This window comes from Tasmannia lanceolata, unplaced genomic scaffold (genome assembly GCF_043159265.1).
Source record: "Tasmannia lanceolata isolate RefF3 unplaced genomic scaffold, GAP_Taslan_0.1 ptg000013l, whole genome shotgun sequence".
NCBI classification, from domain to species: Eukaryota; Viridiplantae; Streptophyta; class Magnoliopsida; order Canellales; family Winteraceae; genus Tasmannia; species Tasmannia lanceolata.
The window spans coordinates 50,423,268-50,435,007 of record NW_027518690.1 but is presented as its reverse complement, the minus strand read 5'-3'; the positions used below and the strand labels follow the sequence as shown (position 1 = coordinate 50,435,007).

General features: G+C 36.7%; 1 protein-coding gene across 1 annotated transcript; it reads left to right on the top strand.

The window, feature by feature from the left end:
- The first annotated feature begins 982 nt into the window (after positions 1–982).
- LOC143890501 (alpha/beta-Hydrolases superfamily protein) lies at positions 983–11,449 on the top strand. Its single transcript, XM_077395208.1, has 10 exons — positions 983–1,138; positions 1,229–1,427; positions 1,901–1,983; positions 2,238–2,338; positions 3,223–3,318; positions 5,872–5,925; positions 8,868–9,016; positions 9,180–9,297; positions 10,725–10,812; positions 10,935–11,449. Exons 1-10 carry the CDS (start codon positions 1,018–1,020, stop codon positions 11,111–11,113), a joined length of 1,188 nt encoding a protein of 395 aa, XP_077251323.1. The 5' UTR covers positions 983–1,017; the 3' UTR covers positions 11,114–11,449.
- Positions 11,450–11,740: the final 291 nt, after the last annotated feature.

Below are 11,740 nucleotides of genomic sequence, written 5' to 3'. Positions count from 1 at the left end.
ACCATGTGGACGCTCCAAGATATAGATCAGAGACGGGGGTCCACAAACATTCATCTGCTTGGCCCCACTATGCGTACCCAAAGAGGAATAACACCAAGTGGAACGGTTGATGCACTGGAAGTTGGTGTATGTACCATCGATTGTAATCAGTTGGCACAAGAATAGCCGTTTGATCCATAGTCTGCTTCTGGACCCACTAAACGGATGAATGGGTATTTTATATGCTGGGCCCCATATACTTGACAATTCATCTGCTTTGGCCCCACTATGGGTGTTCATAATTCTTCGATTTGTGGATTTGTAAGTAAATTGGAGGGTTAGGATCGTCCAGCACAGAGATGTTTGGTTCATGGATCTTCTAGAAGAACAACTCTCATGCTTTAGACACGTGTAGCAGGTGAAGTCATATATATTAGCCCCAATGCTTTAAGACACGTTGAGGTTTTTACACTAGAAACAGGTGGCCCAAGGAAGAAAAAGGGGCGAATATATGATTTCCCATTTACCGGGCGTGGAAACTGAGTAGGAAGGAGGCCTTTCTTGACTTTAATCTATGTATCACCGTCAGAAGAGAAGGGTTTGAAAAACCTGCTAAGTCCTAACTCCTAACAACGCAATAAAATAAAGATGAATACAACAGAGCGGATTCTATAAAGTTCCAAATTTGTGTGATACTCGCATTTAAACGGAAATTATATATTCCTTTTATTTTTCTTCCCCCTTGCAGCATAAAAGAGTCATCATAATGAACTAGAGGGGGCTGGCCCGAGGAAGAAAAGGAGGCAAATATATAAAATGGCAAAAGACACTTTCGAAATTTTTTTCCACCATTGACCCTATCTTCTTCTCACCCACCGACCATCCACGTGGCATATCTAACTATCCAAATCTTTCCACGTGTCATTTGTCGAAGTCCTGGCTCGCCCTCTTCTCTATTATAAATGTCTTGCAAATTTGCCTGCCTCTCTCTCTCTCTCTCTCTCCCTCTCCCTCTCTCTCTCTCTCCACATTTCAGAAATGCCTTTCTGTGATATAAGCAAGTACCAAAATGGAGGAGAGAGATCAACTGCAGGCAATGCAATCAAAATTTTTTATCAGACATATGGCCAAGGGAAAACCAAAGCTCTCCTCATAATCGGTTATTATTTTTCCTCTCTCTGTATTTTTCATGGGTGTTTTTTTTTTTTTTTTAGGTTCATGTATTGATGGTCTGTTAAATGGATTGCAGGTTTGGCAGGGACCCACGATTCATGGGGTCCTCAAGTAAAGGGTTTGACGGGAACCGAGACGCCCAATGAAGCTGAACCATTGACCGTTGATGAGAGTCTCAACGGCCCAGATGATGAGGTAGATGGGATAGAGGTCTGTTCCTTTGATAACCGTGGAATGGGTAGAAGCTCCGTGCCCACCAAAAAATCCGAATATACGTGAGTTTTAATTTTAATTTTTAAGTAATCTTTTTTTTAAAAAAATTCTAATTAGGGAGTTGGGTTTTCCTTTTTGTGCAATATAATTGGAAATTATATTTAGATTTTAGTTTTCCTCATCACATTGAATACTTCTGTTGGTAGTTTTTTTCTTTTTTTGGTGTTTTTTTCCTCTTTTTGAATTAAGGAGAAAAAATGGAGCTTACTTGTGATTTTTCTGGAAATGCGGCTGTTTTCATTGATCCTGAGCTGTGACCTGGAATCTTAAAATTTGAAATAAATTATACCAAAATAAATATTATGTAATGTATTCTTTAGATTAGAGACAGAAATCATTTACTTTCCAATTTTACTCTCTAATTGAATATTCATTCCAAGGAATTTCTTATATGTATTCAATGTTCTGTTTTCCATGAATATAATTCTCAAAGATTTTTCACAAATTATACTGTCGTGTACTGAATGGGTGGCAGAACAACAATCATGGCTAAAGATGCAGTAGCTCTAATGGATCATTTATGTTGGAAAAAGGCCCATGTTTTTGGGCATTCAATGGGTGAGTCCCAAGCCTCAAATCTTACCTTTCTAGTTGAGATGCTAACTACCATTTCCAATTGTAAACTTATTTCAGAACTTGATTAGTAATATCTCATTGAAATTTGACTAGATTCATTAGACAAAAAAATCATTAGAGTTAAAAGCATGTGAATTCAGCTCCTCCATCCACGAAAAATATTATAGTGGGGATGGAATTATAGTCATCTTTTAGCTTGTGTAACTTGTTGATAAATGATGTTTCTGTCAGAGCAGGTGCTATGATAGCTTGCAAATTGGCTGCAATGGTGCCCGATCGGATATCATCTTTGGCTTTACTTAATGGAACTGGGGGTGGTTATGAATGTTTTCCGAAGGTACATTTGAGAAACTGCTCCTTTTGATCATTTCAAATGTATCTCAGTTGGAAGTTGCTTCATATTTCAACCAACGAAGTTGTGGGTTCACGCTATCTTGCCTACCAAAACAAATTATATTCTTCTGTGATTTTCCAAGTTTATGTAGGTTCCTTCTGTTTACCACCAGGCATTTAGAATTTTGCTGACATTGATATTCATTATAAAAGTTACTTTACAATTTATCGTAGCCGGTGTTCTTTTAGTATTTGCTAAGAAATTTAAACTTTTGAATTGATGCTAAATGTACATATAATAACTCTAAATCCATCTTTGCATTGGTTTTGTAAAATAGAATGTACTGTTGCTCAGTGTGGGTTCATGGTAGCATGATTTCGAAGATTTCAGTTTCTTAATCGAATTTGGGAAGTGGGATTAAGGAAAGTGTATAAAGCAATTCTAAGAGTATCAGTTATTTATCTTAAAGTCCTTTGTCAGCAAGAAATTGCTGGTGTTACTCTAACCTATCACAGCTCATCACATTTTATGTGCTAGCTACCTCCCACTTGGTATAGAATAATTTGTATACAGGTGATATGGGTCTTTTCTTCCTGATGTAGAGTTAACCACTTCCTTACTAGATGACCTTAATGAACGTTAGTTTCTCAACCACAAGTAGCAAAGTTGAAAATATTTTTTTCCTTTCTCTAAGGTTTGTCTCTTCGACATTATCTTTATATGGGTGAAACAAATGAATAACAAAAATCTGAGCCTTTGAATTGAAATTTCAAAATTAAACTACTTTGCTTGTAAAATAGTATATCCATCGCTAAGGTTTTGATTGTATAACACGAAAATGAAAAGTGGTATGACAATTAATTGATTGTCCTATTTCTCTTTTCCAGATTGACCGCCAAATGATATCACTTGCATTCCGGTTCCTAAGGGCAAAGACTCCAGAACAAAGGGCTGCTGTTGACTTGGACACACACTATACAAAGGTTTGCAGGGAAACAATTTTCATTTCCAACTGCAATTTTGTCTTATCATTAAAATTTTGACAGATAATGTCTGATCAAAGACTTCAAGCATTTTTTTTTTCTTTTGAGCTTTTCTGAAGTTATTCTATTGTCTTTTGTTTCATTTTGTATTTAAAAAAAACATTTATCGTCATTTTTGGCTCATGCATATTGCCAAAACAATAACTTATTCTTGCCCAATTGGTGCTGCATCTCATCCTTCATTTGCACTTAATTTTATATATGCAATTGCTATACACTTGGATCTGCAATCTCATTTTAGTCTCCCTTTGATAGGTAGCAAAGGATTGAAATATTGACATCAACACCATACACTTGCGAGTATCACCCTTAGAGGGTAAAGACAACCCTAAGTTCTTGGTGGAAATATATCATCTAAACTGCTTGCTAGTTATGTCTCACAAATTTTGATGGGAAACCCCGAGTTGTCTGGGATCGGCAGGGTTTTTTTATAATAACGAAAATGAGATCATGAAGGCATTTTCCAGTCCAATAAGTATCAAGGATTCCGACTAAGTTTACCTACCAAAAGAGTGGAAGAAAAAATACAAGGATTCCAGTGAAGCCGAGGCCATGTCTGGCAGCCAGGAATTTTTTTTCATGATAAATTAGTCTCTCCAAGTGGTGAGAGGGGTAGGGCGGGTGGTAGAAGGAGAGAGATTTGAGAGGGCACGATTGAGATGATGAGGGTGAGAAGGGCGTGTGCTGGTGGTGGTGGGTGGGGATATCCGATGGAAGGGATATGGCTCCAGAAGGACATTGTTAACCGTTGTTTAGTTAACAATTCCCTCCTTTTTTTCTTCTTTTTAACATGCCATTCCTTTCAATTGTTGACACTCTACATAAATTTTCCTTTGTGTTCACTACCATCTCGATCATGTGTCTGTTTTTTTTTTTTCCGGGTTTTTCAATAAAATTCTTGTCACTGTTCAAATAGGACAAAAAATATTGATGTGGTTTATGGACATTGGAATGAGAAGGATTGTGATGCAGATATTAGGATTTATTTCCGTATTATTTAGTTTCTAGCATTTTTATTTCCATGTTATTAGTTTCTAGTATTTTATTTTCCATGTTATTTTTAGGAATTCTTATTTTAGTAGGTTTCTATCTTGTAGGTTGTTTATTTGCCTAGGCCTCTTTAGAGCTTATTTTGATAACTTTGATTGATATTGAATAAAGATTCTTCTCACTCTAATTCTAGTTTTCTTCTTCCCTCATCTGATTTCTTCTCTTCTCTCCCTAAATTCGTCTATTCTTCTCTTCTTCTTCTACTTCTCCCTAAATTCGTCTCTTCTTCAGGTTATTTTCGTCTCTTCTTCTCCTATTCTTCTAATTCTATGTTCTTTCGTCTATTTATCTCCCCTTTCCTCAATTTCTCTTCACGGTCCTACATCAGATTGTTGAGAATAATGGCTTAGATAAGAGTTCTCTCTTTCTAGTTAAAGTTGAATAGGGAAGTAACTTGGTCCAAGCATATTTACAAGTGTGTTAGGGCTTATGGACCATTAATTTAATAAGTTCTAGAACATGTATATTAGAGAGATTAGGTCATGAGGAAAAGGTTTTTTTTATCTTTTTAATATTGTTTTCCTTCTCTCTTCTTTTACTTTGTGGTTCTTGTTTGAGTTGTGTGTGTGTGTGTGTGTGTGTGTGTGTGTGTGTGTGTGTGTGTTTTGTTTTTACATGGTACAAACTCAACACCATCAGCTGAAAGGTAAAAGGTTTCGGCATCAAGAATTTGTTAGGTTGTAAGATATATAATATCACCAACTGATAGAAAACATATTCTGAGGGTGATGGTACGAGCTCTTGTGACTCCCTATATAACAACCATGGTTGCTCTCATTTAAGTTAAAATTATACAATAAATATCATCACTTGGCTTTTCATTAAGGAAGTTCCGTAAGACTTTTACAGTAAAAGCTGGTCCTTTTCCTTCTTTGGCTCTTTTACCCTCCACCACTAACATTCATATGTTGCATTAGCAGATCTGGAATCAAATTATTTTTGATAATTCTGAGCTCAATTCCTCTGAGTGTGATACCAACATTGAATGTATTTATTCCCCCCATTTGAGCCATGTTTTACTTCTATGATGTTTTATGGCCTTACATTTTACCATTATGAGTCAACCAACAGGCTTGCATTTGGAGTACCTCTAAGTTTATTGTATGTCTGCTCTTTATATCCTTCAATTATGTTAGTGAATCATGGACTAAGTACAGAGAGTTTCCATGGGTGAAACCTGTAAGTCAATTTGAAACTGCTCACCCTGTTTTGCAACCTTGAAGCGTGTTTGATCCCAACTTATGTAGCAAAAATAACAAATATTGAGTAGATCTCTTAATTGGTTTATAGAAAATAATGATTGTAGTTATTTAATTTTCACACTTTTTATGTAAAACTAATTACAGCAGGTGACTCATCATTTGTTTATAAGGTATACCTATTTGCTTGTTTTCTGGAGCAGTAATACAATGCATAGTTTTTCATAATATTTTTTATGTGCAGGAATATCTTGATGAATATGTTGGAACCAATACAAGAAGAAAAGTTTTATATCAAGTAAGGAACATCATCAAACTTGATTAATCTATAGTGAGATCTTTCATCGTAGCTATGTTTATTCAGAGATTCAAGCTGGAAATTTACCTTTTTCTTCGGATGCAAATCCCAGGAAACCTATCACTCATATGTGCTTTTCTATGTGACGAGCTTCCCTTAGATTTTGAACTCTTCTGCTTGCTCTCTGTGACTTCATGCTTATATCTTTGCTTTTGTAGCCAATCTTCCCACTAAATTGGAATCGTGGGGAATCAAGAAATTTGTAAAAATGAAAAACCTTAAAAGAAAAAAGAAAGAAAATTATATGTAGGATTTTGAAAATCATTCATGAGACTCTGAAATCATAATGGAGTTTGGAGTCATGCACATCTGGAGAAGGGCAGATGATGTAGAAATGAAATTTTAGAGGTAACTAGGGTGTGCTATAATGTAATGCGCTGGAAAACACTACAGTCCTATGGTGTATATTCAGTAGTGTTCTAGACCAACCCCAGTTCTATCTAGACATCATGTATGGAATATGTTGCTGCCAAGGGTGGCCACAAATGTATCATACACACTGATAATTATGACTATTGTTAAAGTATAAAAGATAAATAACGCTTTTCTCCAACAGCCTAAGCTTTTGGAGAAGTTGGTAATTTAACATGGTATCAGAGCAAAGGTCTGGAGTTCAAAACTCCCGGATAGCAATCCACATGCGATGGTCAGTCCAAAGTGGGACCACATGTGCCACGTGTTTGCCAAGTGGGCCACACATGCGGGGGAGAAAGTAAAAGATAAATAACGCCTTTCTCCAACCGCTTAAGCTTTTGAAGAAGTTGGTAAGTTTCTAACATGGTATCAGAGCCAAAGCTCTCGAGTTCAAACCTCCTAGATAGTAGAAATCCACATGTGATGGTCGGCCCAAAGTGGGACCACATGTGCCAAGTGTTTGCCAAGTGGGCCACACGTGCGGGGGAGTGTTAAAGTATAAAAGATAAATAATGCCTTTCTCCAACAGCTTAAGCTTTTGGAGAAGTTGGTGAGTTAACAACTATCATTTTCCACATGTAAGATCATGTTATATTTGCTTTAGTGGAGTTATGTAACTGTTGTTGGACTGAGGTGTAGTTTATCTAATGCACATCTGTCTCAGTATTTTACATGGAAGATGGCATAAGGAACATTATTACATGTACCGAAACATATTTAATTTCTGATTTATTTGAGTTACATGACGGGGTTTTAATCGCACCATCATTAAGTGGCCGTTTGGATACGCGGACCTTAGAATCCAGGTTTTAGTTTGAAAACGTTGTAAATGAGGGTTCATGATCAAGCTGTTGTATGCTATCCGGACAGTGTTTCTTGGATTTTAAGTAAGAAATCCAGGTTTTGGAAATCTCTCCTCTATCCTGAGATTTCTAAAACCTGGAAATGGGACATTCTCGCTCTCTGGCTCGATGGAAAGAAAAGTGTGGAATCTGAAAACGGCAGACGGTCTCCTTCTCTCATCTTCCATCCAGGATTTTGAGGAAACCCAGGATTCTAAAATACGCGTATCCAAACGGCCCCTAAGAGTTCTTACGTAACCCCAGGCCGCTGTCTATGTATAAGAGGAGTCAGTCCCAATTGTTTGGGATCCAACTCAGCCATGATGTGAGATTTTGCCCGGGAGCTCTACTTTTAGAGTAACCCAGCCATGTCATGTAAATCCATTCATAATATTCTGTTCATTCTTCTCTTTGCTTTGGCATATGTGTAGAAACTTTTATTTCTTTCTCTATTTTATTTTTATGCATAAGCTCGCTTGGGTAAGCTGGCTTGAACCACAGTCTAGTGATTGTCACACTTGGGACTTTCCAACTGAGATACGGGCTGTAGACAAGTTTTATTAGGTTAATTATTTCATTGGAAAGGAATTTGTGAACGTAAACCAGGAACAAATCACAAAAGCAGTAAAGAAAATAAAGCAAAAACATGGAACATGACAATATTAACATGGTCCTATGTCCAAGGAGGAGATGAGAATACTTTCACCATCTCTGAGATTATGGTTAAAATTGTTAAATGCCTCTCTCTCTCTCAGATTCTGACAGTGAAATAGTTTCACATAACTACCGTAGAATATGTACATGTGTGTGTGCATACATAGTTACACATACGTTCTCTCTCTCTCTCTCTCTCAGATTCTGACAGTGAAATAGTTTCACATAACTACCGTAGAATATGTACATGTGTGTGTGCATACATAGTTACACTACGTTCTCGGTGAAGTGTATAGTACTACCCTGGTGATAAGTCACCAACAGAATGCATCCTATCACAAAAGAATTCAACTATGGAGGAGTGTATATTTAATACGAAACGAGAGGGTTATGGAAGTGCGGGTTGGTTTTGAAAGCTTGTGGGCACTAGTGATGGAGCCCAAACCGTTGGTGCATCTCTCGATATCTAAGTTAAACATATTGTGAATTACAAACTCAGTAGTGGATATCGCTACAGAACAATAAACATAGGGTCACCCTTGGTGAAGGAATGTAGGAAGTGAATCTCACTCACAGCACAAGTACATGATGAAATTGTGTAGCGCCCAAAACTCATAACATCTCGCATTGCATGAATTAGATTAAACAACATCAAATATCTTTTGACTTTTCCTAATGCAATTTTCATTCTCTCTCTCTCTCTGTATATACATACATACATACATATGTAGATAGGGAGAGATGAATCAAAAATTAAGTTAAATTAAGCTTACATGACACTCTAAAGACATTACTGGAAATAATGACCCCCTTTCTTTCTCTTCACTTTCATCGTTTGCTACTTGGAAGCCTAATAATACTTAATAAATGATCCAATTGCAAGGACAGCCCTTAGTCATATAGCCCTACATTTTCTGATGGGTTTGTTAATTGGCATCTTTGCTAATATAAAATAAATGCCTATTTTTGCAGGAATACGTGAAAGGTATATCATCGGCTGGTATGCAGTCCAACTATGGTTTTGAAGGTCAAGTTAACGCATGTTGGAGACACAAAATGACATCAAAGGAACTAGAAACGATCTGTAGTGCTGGCTTTCTTATTTCAGTCATTCATGGCAGGTTGGTTTTAATATTCTAAGTATACAATCCCCTCTTCTCATCATCCATGGGAATCAGATCCATTGTTGTTGTAATTCTTCATTGGAGTAAAGTTTGCATCAAACTTGTTTGTAACCATCGGTATATATGGAAAGGACTGATCCAAGGTTCTTCATTTTGTTAGGCATGACATAATTGCCCAACTATATTACGCAAGGAAGCTTGCAAAGAAGCTGCAGCCTGCTGCCAGAATGATAGAACTCCATGGGGGACATCTAGTGAGCCACGAAAGACCTGAAGAGGTATGTACTTTTGTAATGGCTTCAGAATGTGAAATTGGATCATTTTCTCTGTCTCCTGCATCTTTTGAACATTCTTTTTTTATTAGTATCTTTTGAACATGTTATCACTTGAAAAACAGTACTTCTATGATTGATTTTCAACAGTCTTTACCCATGTTACATAAACTAGAGAAAGAAAGCCACTTTTGGGGAACTTTTTTCCTTGAACTGGTACTTATATTGAGAGAGGTAAGAAATTAAGCGCCTACTTAAAAACAGAGTGAATGGTTATGGATGCTTTTACCACCAACTAGTGCCTAATTGTCAGTATAAATTGGCAGCGTATCAAATTATTATCAACATGCCATTAGCTCAGAAATTATTTAACTAGGCGTTTTTAGATTTATCAAATATATGCTTGGTTACAATTTAGAAATTTGCCTAAGAATAAAATATAGCCCATATTCATTTGGTCAATATCATTCCTTGAAATGCAACTGACCTAATGGAAGAATGATGCATGCATTGATTTATTGTTTAATTTTCCAATTTTTTTATAGTGTCAGAATCAAAACTCTCATGCCTAATTTATGCTTGAACCTGCTGGTTAAAAACTCTCTAAGTAATCATCGACTCACCAAGTCAACTTGGTTTTCCGAGACTGAGTTTCTCCCTACCAAGTCAATAAAAAAACTCTTTTGACGCACCTGAATCTGAATTAGTGAAAGTTGATCGTGTCAATCATTGACGTGCATTAGTACACTCCTTTTTTTGTCTTGGCCGAGTTCTTGTCCGAGTCCAAGTTTTTATACCTTGCTTGCCGCCCGCCACCCCCCTCACCACCCCCCCCCCCCCCCCCCCCAACCAACACACACACAAAATCTCACAGAGCAAACACATATCTTTGGCTGATGATCTTATGAGAAGTGATTCTTAGAGTGTAGATCATTCACCATATGTACAGAAAATCTTTACTTGGGAGATTCAGCAAGTGCAAGAAAGACCTACGCAAGAATCATGTGCGACTGTTCACAGCATGGAGTCAAAAGTCATAAAGCGATGAATATACCTTCAATTCTCAAATTTAGAAAATCTTCCACAGTAATCATTCTCTGTATTTCAGCAACTTGTAAAAATTTCAAATATTTTCAAAAGACCTTCCACCATTTTCGCATTTTCTAAATTATGAAATGGGCCTAAGCTACATTTTTTGGTTACTACTTTCTACAGCGGTAGTAATCAGATAACTGATCCATCGCTTGGAGATCTAAATAACTCTGAGACTCTGGAGTAGTTGCTTAATCTGTTTGATATGGTATATTGATCATGTTAGAAATCATTCTTACGTTTTGTACGTATAGTTCACCTTTTAGTGTAGAACTTCTCCATAGACTACATTTACTCATGGCACTAGGCACCATATCTTAATTCTAGTGCGGAACTTTCAGGTCAATCAAGCTCTTTTGGATTTGATCAAGGCGTCAGAATCGAAATTGAGTCAGCATGAGTGGTCAAATTTGCCGAAGAATGAGATTGGTACGTATGCCTTGATGAAATGATCTTTCTACACTAATTTTTTTCTTCTCTCTCAGTATTTTAGATGGGATCAAACCCTTGATATATCTAGACCTGCACTTATAACTTCTTTTTGTGATCAGTTTGGCAAGTGACCAGAAGGAACTGCGAGGAAGGCCGTTTGAAATGCATCTTTGATGTCTTATTGAAGCTACAGATTTTCTTCTTATACTTCTTTGGTTTATTCGTGATGGCGTTCGAAAGTACTAGGAAAATTTTCAGAACTTTGAAACCAGTTCGAATCGGAGCTTCCCTCTCATAAGATCTCTCTATATATAAAACAATGGCTTTGACGTCTCCAGAGTTTCAGTTCAATTTTTAGTCATGAGCTTGGAGATATGCTATGCCAATTGCCGCCGTCCATTTCAAAGCATCATGCCCTGTACCAGTAAGTTGAAGGGGAGATCTGCTGCATGGAATATGTTTTAATAATTTTAATTTTTTCTTTTTTAAAGGCTATAATTGTAAATTTTCCTGGTTTGCAATGAATGCAAACCAGACATTGGAGCACTCATTTGTATCAGTGTAAAAGTACTTTCTCTACATTATAACATTGTGACAATGAAAAGCTAGAAAAGATCTACTTTTTCTATTGGAATTCTTGGTCCTCTTAATAATTTGAAATCAAGAGATTTTCACTTGTTATTACTCCTCTTCATTCTTATGTAGTAGAAATCTCTCTAAATCACTACTGAACTATTCTTTAATCTGTTAAGTATATAATTTTTACACTGCACACCTTTTTAGAATTCCTTCAATGAAAGTTGTACTATATGGCATAAAAAGCAAGAAACAGAGAAATATGAGAGAGAGAGAGAGAGAGAGAGAGAGAGAGAGAGACGTGCCTGTTTTTTCTTGTTAGTGTTCCGCTTCCTGAAAAGTAATCTCA